General features: G+C 39.3%; 1 protein-coding gene and 1 long non-coding RNA gene across 4 annotated transcripts in view; one reads left to right on the forward strand and one right to left on the reverse strand.

The window, feature by feature from the left end:
* LOC127969173 (ADP-ribosylhydrolase ARH1-like) overlaps positions 1-26,729 on the reverse strand; it is a 465,099-nt gene that overhangs the window by 48,567 nt on the left and 389,803 nt on the right. For all 3 annotated transcript variants that reach the window (XM_052570949.1, XM_052570951.1, XM_052570947.1), the window contains exon 4: positions 26,455-26,721. In XM_052570949.1, the coding sequence (XP_052426909.1) occupies positions 26,455-26,721 (267 nt within the window). The remainder of the gene's footprint in view (positions 1-26,454; positions 26,722-26,729) is intronic.
* LOC127969175 (uncharacterized) lies at positions 10,429-26,721 on the forward strand. Its single transcript, XR_008156234.1, has 2 exons — positions 10,429-10,724; positions 26,543-26,721. It is a non-coding gene; the product is annotated as an uncharacterized LOC127969175 (long non-coding RNA).

The following is a 26,729-nucleotide window of genomic DNA, read 5'->3' on the forward strand; positions in this document are numbered from 1 at the left end:
AGAAATGTTAATCCATGCATTTATGACTTTAAGGTTAGACTATTGTAATGCTTTATTGGGTGGTTGTTCTGCATGCTTGGTAAACAAACTACAGCTAGTCCAAAATGCAGCAGCAAGAGTTCTTACTAGAACCAGGAAGTATGACCATATTAGCCCGGTCCTGTCCACACTGCACTGGCTCCCTATCAAACATCGTATAGATTTTAAAATATTGCTTATTACTTATAAAGCCTTGAATGGTTTAGCACCTCAGTATTTGAATGAGCTCCTTTTACATTATACTCCTCTACGTCCGCTACGTTCTCAAAACTCAGGCAATTTGATAATACCTAGAATATCAAAATCAACTGCGGGCGGCAGATCCTTTTCCTATTTGGCGCCTAAACTCTGGAATAACCTACCTAACATTGTTCGGGAGGCAGACACACTCTTGCAGTTTAAATCTAGATTAAAGACCCATCTCTTTAACCTGGCATACACATAACATACTAATATGCTTTTAATATCCAAATCCGTTAAAGGATTTTTAGGCTGCATTAATTAGGTAAACTGGAACCGGAACACTTCACATAACACCGTACTTTCTACATCATTAGAAGAATGGCATCTACGCTAATATTTGTCTGTTTCTCTCTTGTTCCGAGGTCACCGTGGCCACCAGATCCAGTCTGTGTCCAGATCAGAGGGTCACTGCAGTCACCCGGATCCAGTACGTATCCAGACCAGATGGTGGATCAGCACCTAGAAAGGACCTCTACTGCCCTGAAAGACAGCGGAGACCAGGACAACTAGAGCCCCAGATACAGATCCCCTGTAAAGACCTTGTCTCAGAGGAGCACCAGGACAAGACCACAGGAAACAGATGATTCTTCTGCACAATCTGACTTTGCTGCAGCCTGGAATTGAACTACTGGTTTCGTCTGGTCAGAGGAGAACTGGCCCCCCAACTGAGCCTGGTTTCTCCCAAGGTTTTTTTCTCCATTCTGTCACCGATGGAGTTTCGGTTCCTTGCCGCTGTCACCTCTGGCTTGCTTAGTTGGGGTCACTTCATCTACAGCGATATCATTGACTTGATTGCCTTTAACTATCATTTTGCATTATTGAGACACTGTTTTCCAAATGAATGTTGTTCAGTGCTTTGGCGCAATGTATTTTGTTTAAAGCACTATATAAATAAAGGTGATTGATTGATTGATTGATTCGCCACCCCTTTCGCCCCAGTATGAGGAGCTGCTGGTTACTCGCGCAGTCGAGAAGTTAAAAATAGACTGGCCCCCACAGAAAAAACATGAACCACAGAGAAGTAAACTCGATGAGCGGTATCTCAGGCCCAGACAACCACCTCCAGCCCGGAGCCTTCCCTTTTTTCCCGACCTCCATGACAAAATAGCGAGGTCGTGGAAACACCCATATTCCACCCGTCTCTTCGGCCCTGACTCACAATATTATGAGAATGTGACAGGGCTCGATGAGCGTGGGTACAGAGCGATGCCACGGGTCGAACAGACGCTTGCGGGCTATCTGTCACCCGGTTCGGCATCGTCTCTGAAGGCTCCGGCCTTGCCTACAAAAGCATTAAGAACAACATCAGCGTTAGTGGGCAAGGGCTATGTGGCAGCAGGTCAGGCAGGGGCGTGCCTTCACACCATGGCCGTCCTTCAAACATATCAGGCCGACCTGCTGAAAGATGTAGACGAGGGAGAGGGGATCAAGTCCGACGATATTGCAGAGCTTAGACGGACCGCTGATCTCTCCCTCCGCGCCACCAAAGAGACCGCTCGCGAGATTGGGCGGTCTATGGCAGCCTTGGTGGCCGCGGAGAGGCATTTATGGCTGAACCTGTCTAAAATAAAAGATCGTGACAGGTTCTGCCTCCTGGATGCCCCGCTCCAAGCCTCGGGCCTGTTCGGCGACACAGTCAATACTGTCGTCGACAGGTTCCAGGAGGCCCATAAGCAGGCGGCGTTCCAGAGTTTCTTCCCTCGTCGCTCTTGTGGGTTATCTGGACGGGAGATACTCACGCCACTAGCAGGCTCCTCATACCGTGAGGCTCAAAAGCAGAGCAGACGCTCTGAGTCGGGGGCTCCTAGATTAAAATCTGATCTTCGTACAGTTATCGAAGCTAGGAAGTCCTCGACAAAGAGGTCCTGACGCCAATATCTCAGTGACCTCGAGGTAGCCCCTACGGGGTCAGAGCGGTATCCACCTCGTTATACGGTGCCCGCCTCTCCCCGGTACCCTCTGGAGACCGGTCTGCCAACCCTGCCGGTGCTTCAGGGCGCAGCGGTCTCCCGCGAGTGTCCCTCCCAGTTGTTTCCGCCCGTAAGCGTAGCGGAGCTGGGAAGCTCGCCTCCCCTTCGGGGGCCTCTTACACCAGAGATCAGTCTCGAGAGACTGATTCCCTTAGTACATTTTCGAGCAGCGTGGAAACTTCTGCCAAATGTATCTCAATGGGTCCTGCACACAGTAGAAAGAGGCTATGCTATTCAATTCGGCTGTCCACCGCCGAGATTCAATGGGGTCACACCGACAGTCGTCGGCCCCCAGCAGGCTCTGGTTATGGAACAAGAAGTGAATACCCTATTAAGGAAGGAGGCCATAGAGGTGGTTCCTCCTCTAGACAGGGAATCCGGGTTCTACAGCCGGTATTTCATAGTTCCAAAGAAGGATGGGGGGTTGCGTCTGATCTTAGACCTACGTCAGTTAAACCTCTCAGTTATGTCACTGAAGTTCAAAATGCTTACTGTCAAACAGGTTGTAGCTCAAATCAGATCCGAGGACTGGTTTGTCACAATAGATCTCAAAGATGCATACTTCCACATATCCATCCTTACACAACACAGGAAGTTTCTGAGGTTCGCTTTCGGGGGCAAAGCTTATCAATATCGAGTACTTCCCTTCGGCCTTGCACTCTCACCCCGCATGTTCACGAAATGTGTAGATGCGGCTCAGGTACCCCTCCGTATGCAGGGCATCTGCATTCTAAATTATATCGACGATTGGTTGATTTTAGCTCAATCAGAGCAGATGGCGGTTCGACATCGAGGTGTCGTTCTCGCCCATATGGGGGAGCTGGGTTTGAGACTGAATGCCAAGAAGAGTGTACTTTCTATGGGATTCGACCACGATGCAGGCACGTATGTCTCCTGCTCGGATTGAGTCGATCCTCACATCAGTCAAGAGAGTCAGAGAAGGCCAGTCACTCACTGTGAAGCAGTTTCAGAGACTGTTAGGGCTCATGGCAGCTGCGTCCAACGTGATACCTTTTGGTCTCCTGCACATGAGGCCCCTTCAGTGGTGGCTCAAGACCAAGGGGTTTTCCCCGAGGGGAAATCCTTTCCGAACTATTCAGGTCACGCGGCGATGCCTTCGTGCCTTAGACATATGGAAGAAACCTTGGTTCTTGAATCAGGTTGGTCGCCGTGTAACGCTAGCGACAGATGCGTCCCTCACCGGTTGGGGTGCGGTCATGAGTGGCCACCCTGCCCGCGGTCTGTGGAGCGGTCGCCATCTGACATGGCACATCAATTGTCTAGAAATGCTAGCAGTATATCGAGCTTTAAAATATTTCCTCCCAGACCTGAGAGGCTGTCATGTGTTAGTGCGCACCGACAACACAGCGGTAGTCTCTTATATCAATCACCAGGGGGGTCTGCGTTCACGCCCCTTGTACAAGCTGGTGCACCAGATCCTCCTGTGGTCCCAGGGCAAACTCCTCTCGCTAAGAGCAGTGTATATTCCTGGGCGATTGAATGTGGGAGCAGACATGCTGTCGAGACAGGGGCCGAGGCCCGGGGAATGGATGCTTCATCCCGAGGTGGTGAAGCAGATATGGCAAATATTTGGCAAAGCTCAGGTGGACCTCTTCGCGACTCGAGAGACATCGCAATGTCCCCTCTGGTTCTCTCTAGTTCACCCAGCTCCACTGGGACTAGATGCCATGGCACAGACCTGGCCGAGGCTTCGTCTGTATGCCTTTCCCCCCATCGCTCTGCTCCCGGGAGTTCTGGCGAGAGTACGCCGGGACGGGGTCCATCTGTTGTTAGTAACCCCGTTCTGGCTGGGCCGAGTATGGTTCGCAGATCTGATTTCTCTCCTCGACGGCTCTCCATGGCAGATTCCGATCAGGACAGATCTACTCTCTCAGGTGCAGGGCAAAATAATTCACCCTTGCCCGAAGTTGTGGAAGCTGTGGGTGTGGCCCCTGAGGGGGCACATCTGTTAGCAGCTGGTCTCTCAACCGAGGTTGTTGAGACCCTACTCCAATCCAGAGCTCCCTCCACGAGGAAACTGTACGCCCTGAAGTGGAAACTCTTCACTTCATGGTGCAGAGATCACCACCTTGACCCTGCTAACTGCCCAGTTGGTACAGTTCTGGAGTTTTTACAAGCTAGGCTCTCTGCGGGGTTAACCCACTCCACCTTAAAGGTGTACGTGGCGGCCATAGCTGCTTACCACATCCCTTTCAGTGACCAGTCACTGGGTAGACACCCCCTAGTTACACGTTTCCTCCGAGGTGCACTGAGGCTGAGACCTCCAGTACGGTCCCGTATTCCCCCATGGGATTTGGTTGTGGTGTTAGAGGTTCTCTGCAAAGCTCCATTCGAGCCAATTCAAGAAATCTCAGACAGACATCTGACACTTAAGACTGCCCTATTACTGGCTATTACCTCTCTAAAGAGAGTTGGAGATCTTCAGGCCCTCTTGGTGGCCCCTAACTATTTAGACTTTGCCCCTGGTATGGCCAAAGCATTTCTATACCCTCGAGCGGGTTACATTCCAAAAGTTCCCTCTGTCACACCACAACCTGTCGTACTGCAGGCCTTCTGTCCTCCTCCCTTTCGGGAGCCAGACCAGGCGAAGCTAAATTGTATGTGTCCAGTGCGAGCATTGGACGCATACATCCACAGAGCTGCTCTGTGGAGAAAGTCTGACCAATTGCTTGTATGCTACGGTCCTCCTAAAAAGGGTTCTCCTGCCTCTATGCAGACCCTTAGTCGTTGGATAGTTGAGGCTATCAACGTCTCCTATGAGTCCTCTGGTCTTCCCCATCCTTTGGGAGCCAAGGCTCACTCTACGCGGAGTATGGCTGCCTCTAAGGCCTTTTTAGCAGGTGTGTCCCTCTTGGACATCTGCAACGATGGTGGTCCACGCCCTCTACATTCGCCAGATTTTACAATCTCGATATGCGAGCCGCTCCTGGCTCTTCTGTCCTCTCGTCCTAAGCTGTGCTCTTCGGATACACACTAGGCAGGGCCTTGGTAGTCTGGCAGCGTTGGCACATCGTTCCCCAAAAGCGCTCGACGCAGCTCGAGTTCCCGAAGAGGAACGTCCCTAGGTTTCGTATGTAACCCTAGTTCCTCGAGGGAACGAGACGCTGCGTCACCGAGCCATACTCCCGGCATCCCTGCCTGCGCTTGCTTCCCTACTCGAAGCTGAGGCCAGCTGCGTGGCACGTGCCTTTATAGCTTCCTGGTCGCTACGTCACCTCGTCCGTGACATCACGCTCTTCCATTGAACTGATTGCACACGATATTCAGAGTTGTTCTTGCCAAAGGCGTTCCCCAAAAGCGCTCGACGCAGCGTCTCATTCCCTCGAGGAACTAGGGTTACATACGTAACCTAGGGACGTTTTATTATATTCATAAGAGAAAGATAGTCTGTACCGATTTTTCCCGGAAAAACACGACTGGCTGGAGGCGTGACGTGTGGGCGGAGCTAAAGAATCACGAGCGCCAGTAGGCTTTTGCGTTGAGAGCATGTGGAAGCTGTGACATTACCGTGAGGGAAAAACCATCATCCAAAACAAACCATGGCTTACAGTCAGATTCAGCCGTTTATTTATGATCCAGAATCAGATCCCGAGGCTGAAACTGAACGAGAGCAGCAGCAGCAGCAACGACTCGCTCGGAGCGGGCCTCGAACTCGGGTCTCCGGCATGGGAGGCGGACGCACTAACAAGGAGGCAGAGATATTTTAAGCAGTTTTACTCACCGCCTGCGGTTCCAACACATGATCGTGACCCTTTTTCGTTGGGATTGCATCATCCTTAAGAAATAAACGATACGCAAATCCGTCGTCAAACTGGGCCTTGTTTGTAAAACAAGCATCTTCGAAATGCAGGGAACAAACAAAAACACTTGCACAACTCCGTTGATGCTCTGTAAAATAAACTCCATCCACAGGTCCCTTAATGCTGTTTTTTTTTGGTAATCTGTGCAGGGTTGTCTTGCCCTGGCAACCAAAAACACACTCCTTTTGTGACATTTCGCGACACTCTCACTCTGATCAGTGAATGTCTGTTGTGCTCTCAGTGCTCTGCTATACGGGAGTGCACACTCTTCTGGCAGACGTGCCCTTACCGGAAGGAGTATTTTGGGAACAAAAATACTCCTTCAAACGTACAACTTAATTTTTGAAATTTTGTCCATGTTTAGCATGGGAATCCAACTCTTTAACAGTGTAAAAAACTCAGTATGCATGAAATAGCATTTCACCCCCACTTTAAATTACTGTTGAGGGTAACAGGAGGGTTAATAAAGTAACAGCAATAATGTGCATACAAGGATTTAAGCCTTGAAGATATAAAGTAAATAAATTAGGTGTCATCAGCGGAGCTTGTCCTCCAAAAAAAAAAAAAACGACAATATACAGTAGGTCGTTTGTGCAAGTATCTTATTACGACCTATATTTAGGTTTTAAAGTTAAGCGCCCTCTAGCGGGCGTAAAAATAATAACAGTATCGTGTTGTGTCTGCCGTCATGAAATTAATATGAAAACGTCCTTTTGCTGATAGGGTTGCAATTGTAGTATACGCTCTGATGGGTCGTATTTCAGGGATTTGGACAAACGACCTGTACGAGCATATTAGTTGGAGGACAGGTTGCATCAGTGCAGAAACCATGATACACTTACTATACATAATCCATTGCGATGTATTTGTTATTAAATGAACTTACGTTTCACCAGATTGCCCTTCATTCAAGCCCTCGGTTTACCCGCGGCAATAATATTAGCACAGATTCAGTTCAGAATCAATCATCAAAAGAATCAGTTCGGTTCAGACGCGCTGTGGGTCAGTCGGCTTCACGCTGAATCATGCATGCGCAGTATCATCAGCTCCTCGGTTCTCGAATCAGACTCGTCCGAAAGAAACGTTTTCGGTTCAGTGTATTGATGATCCGAAAACCGATGCAACAGGTTCTTGACTCAAGAACGAGAACCAATCTAACCGGCACATGCTGAAGTTCAGTATCATCAGCTGCTCTACTCGTGTTCATGTTCTGTTTACTACAAACTCAATTTGTGAATGTGTCATCATTAACTATAAATACAGTACAGATATTTCATAAATAATCCCTTATTCCTATTAAACATGGAGTCTTAATTATTGTCCAACTTCCTTGAAAACCCCATTGGCCTATACATAATCTCCAATATACATATTAGAAACATGGAAATCTGATAATATTTGGAGAAGTTGTGGCCATTTGAAGGTAGGCACTCAAAAAAGCTCAAAAAGCAGAACATATAGCCTTTAAAGATTGTGCAGTTCTCACTGCTGCGAGTGACAATGGGGCTCATTTACATCTCATTTAGATAAGCCATACCCCCTGCATAGCAACGATAGACACAACGGGAAAAATTGGACCGCATACTATTAATAATGAAGGAGAATGTGCATTGTAAATATCAGTAATTTATTTATTTTTTGACTTTTATAAAAATGATTTAGAGGCTGAAATATGTGAGTTTTATCTTTTTATAAAAAATCTTTAATCTTTAAAATGTGGCCATCATTTTTAATGTTATTATTTTAATGTTTATGTAAACAAAAATACATATTGATGCTAATTGTATTTGTTATTTTCTAGTTTTCTACATAAAACTTGTAGAAATTGGTGAATTGATTTCATTGTGTAGCATTAGGACTTTTTTAACAGGATTCTGTGATAACCGATGAGCTAGCTAATAACAATAGGTAGATATGGTAAGGTCTAAACATGGACTAAACATGAGATAACGTGTATGTGTTCTTAGAATGAACACAAAACGTCAAACTTTGATGTTTATGGAAACTCACCCCATAAGAAACAAAAGTATTCTCGCAGATCTCGATGCCTCCAATGAAATAAGTCATTCTTACACTTTCTCTTTGTTGGGGTCTTTGTGGATGTAACCATCTCCGAAGTTTGCACTGTGCATCTATTTGCCTCTAAATGTTACTGATTTTCCCCATTTCTCTGTCTTTATCCCCATCAAATGTTACTATCGATATAGCCTCTGATATCTTACGGTCCAACTCGTCTGACGCCAGTCCAATACATTCTTCCTCATCATCATCTTCGCTCAGTTGTAGATTAGGGATATTACAGTCTTATTATGCCGCTTTCATCGCCGCTCAGATCGTCTTCAGAATCAGTGAGCGCTTGTTTATAAGCATCCGGCTTGTCTTCAAGTACTTCAAAACATTTTTGGTGTAACAGCCACGGTTCAGCTCGTCTGCGTTCATCTTTGCGGCGTACATCTTCATTGAATTTTAAAATCAGCTAGAGCCGGCCAGAGTGCTGCATACTAAGTAGCCACGCTTTCTTGGAGGGCGGGGGCAATAAAAAAAGAAACAAAAGTCGGCTTATCCAGTATGGAAATACAGACAGACAATGAAACACCCCTACTGCGTGCTAGAATCTCCGACAAACAACATGATTTCAAACTCAAAATGTACGCTTTTAAATATACCAATACTGCTATCTCAAACACGGAGAGGCTTCTTTGTGATCTCAACTAACAGATTCTGCAAAAAAAACGAAAATCACCAATTTTGAAAAAAAAAATGCTTCTTTCTCATTTTGCTCGAAAGTTGTGCTGCCGACTTGTGTCACTGGTTTCGGTGACGGGTCACACATAGTTATTTTATCACACATTCTGATGTTTAACAAAATACTTGAAAAATTACATGCATGCGCAGTATCATCAGTTCATCGGTTCTCAAATCGGACTCAAATCGGTTCTCAAATCGAACCGTTTCCGAAAGAAACGGTTTTCGGTTCAGTCTACTGGTGATCCGAAAACCGATACAACCGGTTCTTGACTCGAGAATGAGAACTGCTCCAGCAGTAGGCGTGTTCATTTGTCTGCTCTGCTCGTGTTCATATTCAGTTCTCTTTTCACAGAAGTTCAGTCAGTGTACTGTTTGAGTAAATGAATTACTCTGGGATATTGGTTTATTCTGACTCAGAGGGGATGTCAGTTACATTACAAAAATTAACAGCTTAAGTAATTTGTGGATTAATGCTTACTGGAGACGCGAACCGTATCAAACGATTCTGTTCGATTTGATGAACTGGTTCAACCGGTTCACTAAGAAGAACCGGTTAAATTGAGCGATTCATTCGCGAATCGGATATCACTACTTTGAATGATGGAAATGCAGATCAGGAGAATGTTTGCAGTGATTAAACACTTTAATTTCATTCTGTAACTCACACAAAATTGTTTTGCTGTCAGAACATTGGTAATGTAGCACACGCGTCATTTGATCTGTTCTTTACACTGCTTTTTGTAATGTTTTAAATAAATCATTGTGACTAACGTACATTTATCTGCTTGTTACACTTTGTAAATTGTCAAAACGGTTATGTTTAAGATTATAGGGTGGAGTAGGGAGATTAAAAGTACATTTTTTATACAATAGTATATTAAAACCTCTTAACCCGCACCGGCCCGCCCACGGGCCGATAGGGCGTGGCAGGGCGTGGCTGTCAATTTAATAACCTTTGTTTTAGAAAAATATTCAATAAACTATCATAAACTATATATCATTTGAAAGCTAAAACACTCAATATCCATGTTCTGAGCTTGTTTTTTAAATCAATACAGCAGAGAGGAAAGGGTTAACATAAATACTGAAGGATCGGTCATTTAAACTTGTACAAATTGCGCGGCAGTACTTACGTTTCATCGCCTATAGTTCTGGTCAGCTCGGACTATTCCAAGAAACACCAGCACACATTTCAAGGTAAGGGTCCACTCTTCAAGATGCATTCCACTTTTTAATCCAAAACAACAAATAAATAGGGGAAAAAACGAAAGACCCTCCATTGTTTACATGCGCGATTTGAGTTATAGTTGTAGATAGCATCCATTTTCAAAGAAATATCGATTCTAAATCGTATTCCAGCTCTTGTTTCTCATAGAATGGCATCTTCCGAGTAAAATGAACCCTCCCTCGTCTCTTTCCTTCAATCACAGGCGATGTTATAGCCCAGAACACTCCAGGGGTCACTGACTGGTTTAGCGAGGTGTCAATCGCCACACCTCGTGTTTGGCTATTGTAAGCTAGCCAATGCCAAGCCAGCACAGTTTTGATCGATGGAAGTGTTAGCCAACCATAAGGACATTTACAGTGATTAAATCTGTATGGTTTGCACCGTTACATAATCAGTTTGAATAATCTCCGTGCGCAAAACTTTAGTGTGTTTGCTGCGCTATTGTCTTTGCGTACTTGGAGTACTCAGATCGCTCTGTCGCGCAGCACACGGGTGTTTGTCAGCGAGAGGATTTTCTCCAGAGCTCACATCTGAATCTCTCCATCAAAGAACGTCGACTTTAGAAGAGTTTTTGTGGTGTTTGATCGTGTTTTGGTGGCGTGATGAGAAGCAGCGGTGACAAGCAGCAGGAAGACGCGGAGAGATGTGTGCCAGCGAGCCATATAGCATTAGCACGTGAGTTTCAACGCCGTTCTCTTCAATGCTTATATATGTTTATCTTGTGTTTGCAGCGTTTGATTCATGTTAGCTGTATTAGATTATAAAAATTACAACGGAGAGGGAAAATATGAGGGGCTACATGATTTATTTATGCTTGTTTGTGCGTGCGTATGTATATTTAGTGTGTGTGTGTGTGTGTGTGTTTGTTTCTGTTTGTTTGTGCATATGCATGAGTATTGAGTGTGTGTGCTTGTGCGTGTTTACAAACATTGGGTATGTATATTTATGTGTGTATTGAGAATGAGAAGTTGTCGTCATAGCACAAAGCCCCTCCCTCGATATCACGGTCTCCGCCATGTTGGAATCAGAATCAGAATGAGCTTTATTGACAGAGATGTTTACACATACGAGGAATTTGTTTTCGCGACAGAAGCTCCGCAGTACAACAGAATGAAAGCGACAGCGAATGATACCGGCGGCGAAACAGGATTGTTTAAATGTGTTGTTAAGAGGAGGTTCTCGCAATTCTGCACTGTTTTACCATGCCTGGAAGTTACTGCTGCGTTAAAAACTGCTGCAGTACCTCACACAATACATATGGAAAACATAGGAACAATGAAATACAGTTTTTTTTTAGGTTACACCAAGCGCAAAACAGCGGTATTTGGAGAAGCTCTCAAGTGGCACAGAGACCTGGACCATTTACCTCCATGCACACATATGGACATTGAGAATTATATTGTTTTTGGTTTAAGTTACTACACAATGCAGGAGTTTAAAAGCCACAAGTCTTTGGAAAGTTACGAGGCTTTCTGCTGTGGCTGGGTCCATTTACAGCAGGTGATGAAAACAGTGTTGTACTGGCCAAAGTAAGTTTATTCACATGTGTTTTAGCGTATTGTAATGACATTGCATTTAGAATTAACTGCGACAGAACACAAGATTGTAAGGAGATGTTCAATGTATACGAACGTTTCCAACATGTTTTGATGTATGCTAAAGCTGTGTATGTTTAGTTATAATTTGATTTTAACCCAATGACATTTTTTGTTGGGGGCTGCAAAGTGGACAAACCAGTTCTGGGTTAGCTAGGGTAGTTAATTGTGTGATTGCGAGATGTAAATTTCCGGCTTAGATTAAGCCATTAACAGCGTGAATGCAAAGTGACTTACATTGTAAACAATATAATTCATAATACATTTTTGGGAGTATTATCTTCAAATTTGAATCAAAACATGGTCAGACATTCAGCTTTATGTTTATGGTATGTTTAGGCCTTTGGCATCAAAGTCCCATCCATTTTCCCTTAGTGAATTTCATTCAAACGTATCGTGAGTCACTTTCATGTACGTTTTACCTTGTTTTACTCTATACTAATTCTGAGTTATTATGACTTCAGAGTAATAAAGGTTTAAATGTCTAGTTTCAGACAATACCAGATTTATAAATTTACACCATAGGGTTCAAGAGCTACAGACATTTTTATTTGGGTATGTCGTTTTTCAGAAAATGCTCAAAAATAGGGGCGCAGGAAACCAATACCCAAATCCCCCCCCACCCCTACATTTTGCTTAATTTGATGTTTAATTAAATGCGAGTTTCCTTTAACTTCATACTCTGGTGTTCACTTAGGTATTTGTTAGGTATTAGGTATCCCTTAGGTATAACTTTTAGAGGGTGTGCAAAAATACATAGATTAAAATGTATTTATATTTAGATAGAATGAAATATATAGATTGTACTGAATGTAAGCTTGCTTATTGTGCCTACGAGCATATTTAAGCCCATATCCATATATTTATGCAAACACGTATAAATACTTTAAAAACTTTAAAAATATGTCTAGAGGATATTTAATAGAGCTGACCCCACATAAGATTTTTAAAGTTACTAGAAGTCATTAATTTAAGTCATTATTCAAATAATCAAATGGTTATATTAAAATAGATAGTAAAGTTTGTGGTCAAACTTTAAGTTGGCTTGAAAAAGCCTGGCCAGAAAGTTTTAAAAATTTAGAAAGTTTGAAAAGTTGAAAAAGATTTTAAAGTTTGAAAATATAAGAAGTTTAAAAAAGTTTAAGTGATTAACATATTGCTAACATTAAAAGCAAGTGACTACCATGTCGCTAGCATGATTAGCAAGTTACTAGCATGTCACTAGCATGTCTGTAGCATGATTAGCAAGTGACTAGCATGTCTCTAGCATGATTAACATGTTGCTAACATGTTTCTAGCATGATTAGCAAGTGACTAACATGTCACTAGGCATGTAACTAGCATGTTCCTAGCACGATTAGCATATTGCTAGCATGTTTCTAGCATGATTAGCATGTTGCTAGCATTTTTCTAAAATGATTAGCAAGTGACTAGCATGTCACTAGCATGTTTGTAGGATGATTAACAAGTGACTAGCATGTTGCTAGCATGTTTAGCATTTTGCTAGCATGATTAACATGTTTCTAGCATGTTTCTAGCATGTTGCTACTATGTCACTGACATGTTTCTAGCATGGTTATCATGCGACTAGCATGTTAGTAGCATAATTAGCATTTTGCTAGCATGTTTCTATCATTATTAACATGTTGCTAGTATGTCTCTAGCATGATTAGCAAAGTTACTATCATGTTACTAGCATTACTAGCATGTCTCAAGCATGTTGCTAGTATAACTAGCAAGTGACTACCATGTCATTAGCATGATTAGCAAGTTACTAGCATGTTATTAGCATGTTGTTAGCATGATTAGCAAAGTTACTAGCATGTTGCTAGTATGACTAGCAAGTGACTACCATGTCATTAGCATGATTAGCAAGTTACTAGCATGTTATTAGCATGTTGTTAGCATGATTAGCAAAGTTACTAGCATGTTGTTAGAATGATTAGCATAGTGACTAGTATTTTGTTAGCATGATTAGCAAGTGACTACCATATTTCTAGCTTGATTAGCAAGTGAGTAGCATGTTGCTAGCATGACTAGCAAGTGACTAGCATGTTTCAATGATAATCTAGATAAAACCAGTTGATTCAGTAAAGAAAACCAGCTAAGACCACCTAAGGCCAGCATAACAGTGACCAAAACCACATTAAAACCATGTTAAAAGCATGTTTCTAGCCTGATTAACAAGTAACTAGCATGTTATTACATTTTCTATACTAAACCAGCTAAAACCAGTTGATTCAGTAAAGAAAACCAGCTAAAACCAATTAAGACCACCTTAGGCCAGCATGACAGTGACCAAAATCACTTTAAAACCATGTTAAAGGCATGTTTCTAGCCTGATTAATGAGTAACTAGCATGTTGTTAGCATGTTTCTATTCTAATCCGGACAAAAACAGTGGATTCAGTAAAAACCAGCTAAAACCCAGCTAAGACCAGCGTGAGAGTGGTCAAAACCACTTAAAAACCAGCTTGGGAAACTAGCCAAAACAACTAATCAGCTTAGGCTGGTTTTAGCTGTATTCTCAGTAGAGATTTTTTAAGGTTTGCTATGGTAGTAGACAGCCTAAATACATTATAAGTCTTATTTTGTAAAAGTTTGTACCCCCTCAATGAAAGTCTATGGGATTTAAGGTGGTTTTGGTAGTCTGGTTTACGAAAACCATAAGCCGGATCAATTAGAAAAGATATAGCAACCCGAGTCTGAAGGTCTGACCCGAGTTTGGTGGTTCTAGCTTGAAAGCTCTAGGAGGAGATAGTGTTTAAAATTTGGCTCAGAATAATAATAATAATAATAATAATAATAACTAGAATTAAAAGTTGGCTTGGCCATGGGGCAAAAGAGCCACAGTACTTGTGTGCCCAACATCCCTGAGCTGCCCCGCTGCAAAAAATAAAATAAAATAAATAAAAATAAAAATAATAAAAACAATACACCTGTAACAGTTTTCCATGGTCCCTTGCTGTTTTCTTTTCAAACAAAAAGCCTAGGCTATGATAACATAGCCATAGACACGGTTGTCTAGCTGGATGCGAAATAAGTCATGCCTATTTTTCTCGTGTATGTATTTCACAGTCCTGTCACTGTTGCGTTGTGGGCAACGAAACACAAGATGACTGAAACAATGTGGTTTAAATCAAGGCGATCATAAGGGGTCCAAGCACAATGGTTTGTATAGATGATGCAGTTACACAATGGACGTGTATCTTTTCAAGTAAATTATGAATCCTTTTGTGAGTACTATTATATGCACAACATGAAAATAGATAACTATCATAGTGTCCCTTCGTCACTTTTTCAGTAATGTGTGATAACTTGATAAATAAAAAATCTGGGTCGTGAAAAAATCATCACAATAGGCTACTAGTATAAATAACAAATAAAATATTTCTAAAAGCACGTTAATATACAAAAGCAATACAAAAGTAATATAGGCGTAGACCAAATTAGTCGAGAAGGTGAATCTCTGTGCCAGTCTCCCTCTGGTGCAACCCCCCCCCCCACCTCCCACCGGTCTTTTCAATTATACCTCAATCAATGTCAAATTTGGCAGACACCGACCTCAGACATGGCCTCGAAAAGGCAGCAAGAGTCGGGGGCGGAAAAAAGAAAAAAGAAGAGACAGCGGGATGATGCTCGCACGTCGCTTGCAGGTAAGACAATGTTTTAAATAAAAATGTTAGTTTTAAAAGAACGGCGTTAGGTAACGACGTTATTTTTTCAGTAACGCGGTAATCTAACTAATTACTTTTCCCGTCGTTACAACGCCGTTAACGTTAGTGAACGTTAAATGCGGTGCGTTACTATGCATTGATTTAATAAACTATGCAATCCGAGCGCACCCCTGGCTCACACAGCGAGTGAACAGGTGGGTTAATGACGAGATAAGCGGTTGTGATTGGCTAAGGCAGAGTCATGTGTTTCATGGTAGCCAATCAGAGCCAGTGTTTTTACACACATGCCGGCACACGCGGCGGCGCCAAACACACACACACACGCAACAGCTACACAGATATTCGCAGCAGAGATGGCGAGGTGGCGAGTCAGGAGCAATCCGATGAAAAGTTGGCATTTTCAAGGTGAAGATATAAGCACTACTTCAAATTCATTGTGGTCAAAGGCAAGCACGTGCATGTAATGTGTACATGTAATGTGTGACACACATCTACAAAGCTAGTGGCCAAAAACACCCTTTCCCTTACGAAAAATAACCATGGTTTTATTGTAGTAAAACTGTAGTAACCCATGTTTTTTTGGCGTGTTGACTACCATTTGTATAACCACAGATTTACTACAAATACCATGGTTAAACTATGGTTAATTTAGCAAAACCATGGTTAATTTTTGATTACCATGGTTTAAATATAGTAACCATGGTTTTTTGGTTTTATTTGTAGTAAAACCATGGTTAATTTTCATAAGGGTTCTTACAAAGATAATACTTGAAGTGCAGGATAAAACTCTTGCTGTCTGTTGACGTGCAATAAATATAGAAAGTTATGTACCTGTCTGTTCTACTCATTTAAAATGACTTGTGAAAACTGCAAAAAAAAAAAAAAAAAAATTATCTGACATGTATCAACTTTTTTTTAAATCTTTTTTTTTTTTTTTTTTTTTTTTACAGTAACGCAAATAGTTACTTTCCCTGGTAACGAGTTACTTTTATTATAGAGTAATTCAGTTACTAACTCAGTTACTTTTTGGAACAAGTAGTGAGTAACTATAACTAATTACTTTTTTAAAGTAACGTTCCCAACACTGCTGATAGCTGATTTTGCAGCTAGGAAATGTAGGTGTGTGCCTCTGTAGGGCCTCTGACAACTGATGGTAGTGAAAATGTTTAATATAGTTCTATAGAATAGCAGAATGGTCTCTTTATAGAGATGTAGTCCCTTTGTTGAGTAATTTCTACTTTTAACTTTCTGTTCAGTTCCAATTATTCATTTGCAGCAGTTATTTTGGAAGTAAAGAGAACCTAACTAAGAAATTCTGAATGGTAGTAATTTCTTTGGTTGGTGGGTGGTTGGTTGGCGAGGGGGGGGGGGGGGGGGGGCACCGCCAAGCATTTGTGCTTAGGGCACCCAAATGGCTAGCGCCGGCCCTGAATTTAATGGTATTTAGGAGATGATCGTTTTTGCATAATTACTATATTGGGTTTTATGAAAGTTTATAAAAAAATTATGAATATTTATTCTTATTAAAACATTTTCAAGTCTTTGAACAGATGAGGCTCAAAAATCCCTGGATTTTGCTTTTGTTGTGTTCTAATGGGTGGACTGTGTGCATTCAGAGTAATGTTTTATTTTAAGAAGCTCTTAAAAAAATATATAAATGACTTAACCATGTTATGCAGCGCTGAGCAATCGATGTGACGTTCAGCCTGACAGAGAAAATCCCACAAACACATATAAACACTCATTTTCATGTGTATAATATATTCTTCTAATTGTTTTGTGCCATTTCACTGCAGTGTTTTAATGTAAAAGGCAGTAAATTCTTCAGTGTTCAGAGAATAAATTGTGAGCTCACGGGCAGTTGGCTGCCGCGAATATATCATGTTATTACTTTAAACAGTTCAGAAACATCTAAATTTAGCTCTTGGTGTGTTCTAATGGGTGGATTGCGTGCAATCTCCATAATATTTTATTTTTAAAAGGTCTTTAATAAGAATAAATTTGCTCGTTGTGAGCTCCGTGGAGACAATGCCTGAGCTGACCAGCAGTGATTCTTTCGTCTTTCTGACTGCTCTCTGCCCAGAAATCAATTATTAATGAGCCCCGACCCCTGTAATAATCAGATATGTTGGTTTAGCTTGTCAGTTTGAGGGAAATTGTATTATTTACTTTTATTTTGAACCAATTTAAAAGTGAAACTAAACCTAAGAATGAGCTCCCTTCTCTCCCAGGTATTGCAACTGTAGGGGGCGCAATTTTTCTCAGACAATGTAAGTCTATGGGTAATGTATTTTTACATTTAACAATTAATTAATTGCCCCGAGTTTGGGGCTTGTGGCTTTAAAGCCCTAGGAGGAGATACGTTTGGAATTTAGTCTCAGAAAAATAATAATAAAAAAAATAATAATAAAAACTAGAATTAAAAGTTAGTGAACTAACTTTGATGTTGGCTTGGCCATCTTGGCCATGGGGAAAAAGAGCCACAGTACTTGTGTGCCCAGCATTCTTGAGTTGCCCCGCTGCAAAAAAATAAAAATAAAAATAATACCATAAAAAATACACCTGCGACAGTCTTTTTCCATGGTCCCTTGCTGTTTTCTTTTAAAATAAAAAGCCTAGGCTATGATAACAGCTACGACAGGGTTGTCTAGCTGAATGTGAAATAAGTCATGCAAAAACCATAATTTCCTAAATACCATTCAATTTAATCTTATTTTAATAGTACTGACAACATATTTTAAGTTATCACACATTTGGCGAGTCAAGAGCTAAACAAAAAGTCCTGTTTCATTACAAAATACTGTAACTTTTATAAACTTTATACTATCAACACAACATTTTAATTAATATTTATTATAAAATAAATATTTCATAAAACTGAAACTTAAATATATTATTTCTATAGGCTATACAAAACAGAAAAGAAAAAAGACTAAATAATAAGGCTGAATAAGCTAATCTATAGCATGTTTAATGGTGGTTGCCTGTCTATGAATGGTACACCCCTCTAAGCTCACAGAAGTGGTTTGACCCAAGTCCTCAGCAGCCAATGACATTGACCTCTACAAACTGATTTTTTAGGTGTACTTCATGTGTATTTCACACGTGAAATACAAGTTAAATACTTGCTGATTTTTCACGTGTAAACAACACGTATTTAACAAATAATATTGGATATAATATCGGAGTAATATAGTATTTTAAGAAGCTCTTAAAAATATATATAAATGACTTTACCATGTTGTGCAGCGCCGATAAATAAATAATATTAAATACATGTTGTCTACGCATGAAATACACGTATTTAACGTGTTGTTGACGCGTTAAAATTCACGTGTATTTGACCCTCTTGGCCTTCCATACACATTAGATATAATGAGGGAGACGTAAAAAAAGGACATTGCGTTGTTTTGATATGGATTACTTTATCACAGATTATTTGTTCGGGAGCACTTGTTTAGTTTAAAAGTAGACATGTCAAGCTTTCTATAGATATATCTCTCATGTCTCTTCGTTGAGTATTCATGGAGTTACAGTTCATTTTAATGATGTGTTTGTAAATTAAGATCAGCGCAGACCAAGGCTGGAGACAGCACACCTTGTTTGTTATCTTTATTTTATAAGTGCACAAAGTTTTGTTGTTATTTTGTTTGTATCCAAAAAAAGTAGACCCTTTACAGATTCGATTGATGTATTGCTCTTATCTGTACGATTAAAACTGAAAGTGTAATTTAAGTAAATTTCGGTGTTATCAGGAGAAAGTGACTCAAAACGCGTATGCGTTAATCGACTCCAGAGTTAAAAGGCTGTCGTGACTTTTTTTCCTTCCAGTATTCATAAGCTGTATCACGCTGTCAAATTATTTTTCATTTTGCACACATAAACAGCTCAAAAACACCTGAATTCTGCTCTTGTTGTGTTCTAATGCGTGGATTAGTGTATTTGCTGTGATATTATTTTAAGAAGCTCTGCTGATGAAGCGCTCGATTCTCTCTCGTCTTTCTCGGTGTTCTTTGGCCAGAGACATAATTTATAAATGAGATCTGACCTGGTAATAATAACATATGTTGGTTTAGCTAGTCAGTGTGAATGAAATGTGTAGCCTATTTATTTGTCTGATCTCGCCCCGAAACGCGGCTGTCATGTGGACTTCAAGTGTTCAGAGAAATACATCGCGAGCTCGCGGACATTTGGCTGCCGCGAATATATCCTGTTTTTACTTTAAACAGTTCAGAAACATCTGAATTTAGCTCTTGGTGTGTTCCAACGTGTGGATTGCGTGCAATCGCCTTTTTTTTTAAAAGGTCTTAAATAAGAATGAATTCGCTCGTTATGAGCTCCGTGGAGACAGCCTGAGCTGAGCAGCAGCTGATTCTTCTCTCGTCTTTCTGACTGTGCTCTCTGCCCAGAAATAAATTACTAATGAGCCCTGACCCCAGTAATAATCAGATATGTTGGTTTAGCTTGTCAGTTTGAGGGAAATTGTATTATTTACTTGTATTTTTAACTGGTTTAAAAGTGAAACGAAACCCGACTCCTCCCCTAAATCTCATTGCAACTGTAGGGGCGCAATTTTTCTCAGACAATGTAAGTCTATGGGTAATGTATTTTTACATTTAAAAATTAATAAATAAAAAAAACTAAGTCTGATCACTCTGAAAAGATATAGCAACCAGTATCGCTATATCCCGCAGGTGTCTGCCGAGTTTGGGGCTTGTGCCTTAAAAGCCCTAGGAGGAGATACCTTTGGAATTCTGTCTCAGAAGAATAATAATAATAAAAACTAGAATTAAAAGTTAGTGAACTAACTTTGATGTTGGCTTGGCCATCTTGGCCAAAGTTTTGTTGTTATTATGTTTGTATCCAAAAAAAAGTAGACCCTTTACAGAGACACGTTGAAATTAACGTGTATATTTAAAGCGTTAAATAATATTGGATATAATATCGGAGTAATATATTATTTTAAGAAGCTCTTAAAAAAATATATAAATGACTTTACCATGTTGTGCAGCGCCAATAAATAAATAATATTAAATACGTGTTGTCTACGCATGAAATACACTTATTTAACGTGTTGTTGACGCATTAAAATTCACGTGTATTTGACCCTCTTGGCCTTCCATACACATTAGACGTGAAAAAAGGACATTGCGTTGTTTTGATATGGATAACTTTATCACAGAATATTTGTTTGGCAGCACTTGTTTGGTTTAAAAGTAGACATGTCAAGCTTGCTATAGATATATATCTCATGTCTCTTCGTTGAGTATTCATGGAGTTAAAGTTCATTTTAATGACGTGTTTGTAAATGAAGATCAGGGCAGACCAAGGCTGGAGACAGCACACCTTGTTTGTTATCTTTATTTTATAAGTGCACAAAGTTTTGTTGTTATTATGTTTTTATACAAAAAAGTGGACCCTTTACAGATTCGATTGATGTATTGCTCTTATCTGTACGATTAAAACTGAAAATGTAATTTAAGTAATTGTCAGGGTTATCAGCAGAAAGTGACTCAAAACGCGTATATGCGTTAATCGACTCCAGAGTTAAAAGGCTGTCGTGACTTTTTTCCTTCCAGTATTCATAAGCTGTATCACGCTGTCAAATTATATGTCATTTTGCACACATAAACATATCAAAAACACCTGAATTCTGCTCTTGTTGTGTTCTAATGGGTGGATTAGTGCTGTGATATTATTTTTGGAATCTCGTAAAAAATGCTGATGAAGTGCTCATTTCTCTCTCGTCTTTCTCTCTGTTCTTTGGTCAGAGACATAATTTATAAATGAGATATCTGACCCGGTAATAATAGCATATGTTGATTTAGCTTGTCAGAGTGAATGAAATGTGTAGCCTATTTATTTGTCTGATCTCGCCCCAAACGCGGCTGTCATGTGACTTTTTTTTCCCTTCGCGATGTCAAATATTGCATTTTGCACACATACACGGCTCAAAAACCCCTGGATTTTTCTTAGTGTGTTCTAATGGGTGGATTGTGTGCATTCGCAGGAATATTTATTTTAAGAAGCTCTTAAAAAAATATATATAAATGACTTTACCATTTTGTGACAATGGATAGCAATTGATGTGAGGTTCAGCCTGACAGATAAAATCTCACAATCACATATAAACACTCATTTTCATGTGTATAATATATTCTTCTAATTGTTTTGTGCCGTTTCGCTGCAGTGTTTTAATGTGACAGGCTGTAAATTCTCTTCAAGTGTTCAGAGAAATACATCGCGAGCTCGCGGACATTTGGCTGCCGCGAATATATCATGTTATTACTTTAAACAGTTCAGAAACATCTGAATTTAGCTCTTGGTGTGTTCTAACGTGTGGATTGCGTGCAATCGCCTTTTTAAAAGGTCTTAAATAAGAATGAATTCGCTCGTTGTGAGCTCCGTGGAGACAGCAGCAGTGATTCTTCTCTCATCTTTCTGACTGCTCTCTGCCCAGAAATCAATTATTAATGAGCCCTGACCCCTGTAATAATCAGATATGTTGGTTTAGCTTGTCAGTTTGAGGGAAATTGTATTATTTACTTGGTATTTTTAACAGGTTTAAAAGTGAAACGAAACCCGACTCCTCCCTTAATCTCGGGTATTGCAACTAGGGGCGCAATTTTTCTCAGATAATGTAAGTCTATGGGTAATGTATTTTGACATTTAAAAATTAATTTAAAAAAAACTTTAAGTCTGATCAGTCTGAAAAGATATAGCAACCAGCACCGCTCTATCCCGCAGGTGTCTGCCGAGTTTGGGGCTTTTGGCTTTAAAGCCCTAGGAGGAGTAGCGTTCAGAATTTCCTGTCAGAAAAATAATAAGAAAAAGAAGACGTATTATGTTGCCAAGCCAACATAATACGTTTAAATAGAATATCAGTAAGTTGGCTTTCTCAAGCTAACTTAATAATAAGATTAAATAGTAGATCTGTAAGTTGGCTTTTTCAGTAAATGGGTTTGTTTAAAAGTAGACATTCCAAGCTATCCCATTGGATACCGACAATCTCTGGGTAACACTTTATAATAACGTTCTGTTATTTATAAATTATTAGTTTATGATGAACTAATAATTTACAAAACATGAATATACTTTTATAAATTATTAATAAGTAATAAAATATCATTTTAGTAATGTTTTATTAATTCAGTTATAAGTCACTTATAAGTTATTAGTTAATGATGAATGAATCATTTACAAAACATAACTATAAATGATTAATGAGTGGTATGCTAATGATTTACAAATGTGTTGTGAGTTATCTTAACAAAAGTTTAAATCATGAAATAAATAAAACTGATCATTAATAGATGGTTTATAAGTTATTAGTTGATTATTTATCACTGTTAAATCATTGGAGTATTTCTGTCAAAATATAAATGTCAAAAATGTATTAATGCCTTAGTCAGGATATTCCAGTGGCTTGTGTTAAATCCTTTCACTCATCGGCACAGACTTGTGTTCTGTGTGGAGTGTGTGGATCTAGTGATGAAGTGAATTTCACTGTAAAATGTAACTGATGATCTTACTAATAAAATTAAGTGAATCTAACTTATTTTGAATAAGTTTGTTGACCTTACTAAGTTTAATAAAGTAAGGACATCTTTTTAGCACGGAAAGTTAATAAACTCAAAATATTATGTATAAATATTAAATATTATAATATAAATATGAAAATGTTAGATTGGTCATGCGCAGTGCTACCAGTAGGTGGAGCCGATTTGAAACGGAAACGGAATGCCATTATTTCTGGTGAAGAGCAAAGGTGAGGCAGTGCTTGATTTACTTATTTTTAATGTCTGAATTGCTTTGTATACATAATTAATCGTGTAATAATCATATTAAATTAACTAGTGCTACACATGAACATTGGATGCATTTTTATTTTAATCAAATTCTTGGATTGTGTTGGATTGTGTTCGAAATTAAATGAGTCTAGCATTGCAAGTCTCTAATTGTTAGGTCCATCCTTTCAATCAAGGAACATTTTTAAGGTTTTTTTTTTTTTGTGTGAGTAGGTTCTCAGTGAAGAACTTAAATAGAGTAACTTTAATAAGAATAAAGTTATAATGTATACACTCAAGCCTATGTAGTATTTTAATTTGCATATTATATAATGTGTATCTTTGTTCCTATTTTTTTTTATTAACAATGATAAAATAATGGTTATGTTTTTTCCACTTTTACATTCCACTTTTTCCTTGAGGAGAAAGGAGATTGTTGAGATTGAGTCTCCAGTAAAAGAGACTCTTCAAAGATGGCCATCACTCTTCACAGAATGACAAGTAAGTAACAATTAAATCACACAACCTAACACAACATTTACTAACCCTCATGCCATTCCAGATTTATATGAATTTCTTCAGATACAAATTCTTAAAGTCGTCCATCTCTGAGTGTGAAGAATGTGAAAGCTCTTAAAAGCATATATACATTGATCAATCCATATGACCATATATTAACTCTCTTTTTCTAAATATACATATTTGCGTTTATCTGAAGAATATCTGTTACATTTGGGACACCATGAGAGTAATTGTGGCAATTTTCAAATATCCCTTTAACAGAGTAACCAAAAGCCTAATAGATAAAGCATTGTTCTTTTTCCTTTTACAGATCAATGCAGAGTTTGTTCGCATCACAAGCAAAAACCTCAAGCAAGATTTTTTCACAGCACTTGATCAACATACAGCTCGATTTCTGAACATTTTTAAACCAAAAAAGGGGCAGTTGGAAAAAGGCTTTCAGAGTTTTTTGATCAAATTAAGTTGAAGGTAAGTTTGTCATTGCTTCTTTCTTAAACTAAATTCTGTAAAACTTCATTCTATGTAAGTTTTTTTATTCAGGGCACTGTCATCACTTCATTTTAAAATGGGTTTCTTTCTGACTAATTTTAACTTCTTTTTCCAGGGCACTGACATCACTGCTAATCGCACAGCAGTTCTTCGTGGACTTCCTCTCCTTCTTGGAGAAGAAACCTCTGCCTTTTTTTGCAACATTGGCAAGTACCATTCTTTGTATATTTCATTCTAAACTCTAATCCCCCACACATACATCACAAATAGGCATTCAGTCCCAGAAACAGACCAGACACAAAACTTTTTAAATGTAATTGTACATTTTCTTGTGTATGTTCTGCCGTCATTGTACTGTTCATTGTGTTTTACAATGTCTAATTTTCACACAATATTTTAACCATTGTTTATCTCTGTTAGTTGTATGTTAAACAGAAAGTGATGGTCCTGATTCTTTAAGATACATGTACATTTGTGAGATTTACTATTTCTAATGTAACCAGAATTTTAATATTGCTGTTCTTTTTTTTTAATTTTTTTTATTAGGACTGTGATTGTGACATACCCCAGATTTCCATCGGGATTCTGACTGATAACAGAAGGCAGCCAGGATTCTTCACAAGCACTGCATTTAGAGGATTCACACACCGCAATTATCCTCGAAGGAGCCATTGTGATGGACAATATTGAAAACCTCCCGGATGCCATGTGGCTACTTTTTGGGCTGATATATGCGCTCAATTTGGAGGACCTTCCACAGCTCAAGAACACACTTGATTTTATTCAAAGAGTGTTTCTTTCTCTGGGACACAAATCCCTGAAACCAAAACTACAGTCCCTTAAAAACATGCTGCTCATGTAAGTGAAGGCTTTTTCAGATTGTTTTAAAGTGACAGTCCGTCCAAAACTGAACGTTCTGTCATTATTTACACTCCCTCATCTCTTTCCAAAACTGTAAGAGAAAGGGTTTAGTCTTAAAACAAGTCACAAAGGCATCTTGATAATCTTTTTGGATCTTTTTTTAGTTTTGGTTACCTGGACTTTTAATAGAGGGACATAAAATGCTCAGGGCTAATTTAAAATATTTTCATGTGTGTTTCAAAGACAATCCAAACTTACAGGTTTGGTATGAGATGTGGGAGAGTAAATTATGACAGAATTTTCAGTTTTGGGCTATCCCTTTACTATACCTTTAAGCTTGTTGCACAGACTTTGTGTAAGCTTTTTGTCACAGACTTAAAATATTTTTACACTGCAAGGTTATTATTTTTTTTTGGAAGTATAATACATTGTCCTGCATTAATCTAACGTTGATGCTTTTAAAAGGTCAACTGTTCTGTTTATTTCAGGTCACAGATTGTCAAATTCGAAATTCATTCATCAGTCATATATTTTTTTTTATTTTGGTTGCACTTGCGCTGCACATTTGTTAACAAAGAGATGTGCTTTTTGTGATTAAAGTAAAAACTTTTATATTTAGGAGTGTCTAAATGATTGCTTGGTACACTGTATTTTACAATTGATAATAAAAAATGTTTTCCCTAAAGTCAGGTGTTGCTTTTTGTCTTTACTTAAGTTTTTTAGTTCAGCTTACTTCAATTTTTTAAGGCAATCAGTTTCCAAATTTTTTCCTAGTAATGTGAACTCTAATAAGAAGTTAACACAACTAATGATTTTGAGTCAGCGTTACTCAAGTATACTTGATTAAAAAGTTTGGTATACAAATGTTATTAAGTTGTACCAACTAAAAATGTATACAATACTTTACTTGGAAATTTTAAGGCAATCGGTTTCCTCAATTTTTCTAAGTAAAGTCAACTAATTACATTTTACTGTGTTCTCAAACGATTTTACCTTCCACTGAAGCTCACATTAGGTGCAAAGAGTTAATGTGTTTTAGAGAAGACAGCTGTCTATACCCTCACCAGTCAGTACTTAGTACACACTACAAAGTGTTCAACACCTGTTATAGATGATGTGTAAACACATGAATAAATCATTTACAAAGCTTTCTACATCCCCTAATCTAAAGTGTAAACTAGCCATCACTTGTAAATGTGTTACATATCACTTGTAGACATTTCTTACCTGTTACAAATTATTTGTATATATATATATGTGTGTACATGTATATATATATATATACACATATCTTTGACGATAGTAGTCCTGACAGAATTAACATTGTGTAATTGTATAAACACTTACTAACCTAACCTAACATCACATACATTCAGATTAAAATTGTCCAATATTATCTCCCTGATATTTATCAATCTTGCATTATGTAATAGAACCTCATCTTCATGCATTAACCCTTAAATTTAGTTTCTTACCATTTCCATTTTCCAATAAAGTAGTCCCAGTCTCTCTCAGTCTCTGTAACAGCATATCCTGCAGACTTAACAAATGATTTTGCGACAGGACAAGCCTCCTCCAATAAACCCAGACCCCAGGTTGTGATTGGTCTTCGCTGGACTGCATAACTGGTGAACAAGGCTGAAGCCACAGCTCCAAGGAAACCAGTTGGATGAGGATGGGTCATTCTACCAGTCTCCACAGCAACCTCAACCAATGAGGATAGCTGATCAGGATGAGGATATCTTTGGAA

Source organism: Carassius gibelio, chromosome B12 (genome assembly GCF_023724105.1).
Source record: "Carassius gibelio isolate Cgi1373 ecotype wild population from Czech Republic chromosome B12, carGib1.2-hapl.c, whole genome shotgun sequence".
Lineage (NCBI taxonomy): Eukaryota > Metazoa > Chordata > Actinopteri > Cypriniformes > Cyprinidae > Carassius > Carassius gibelio.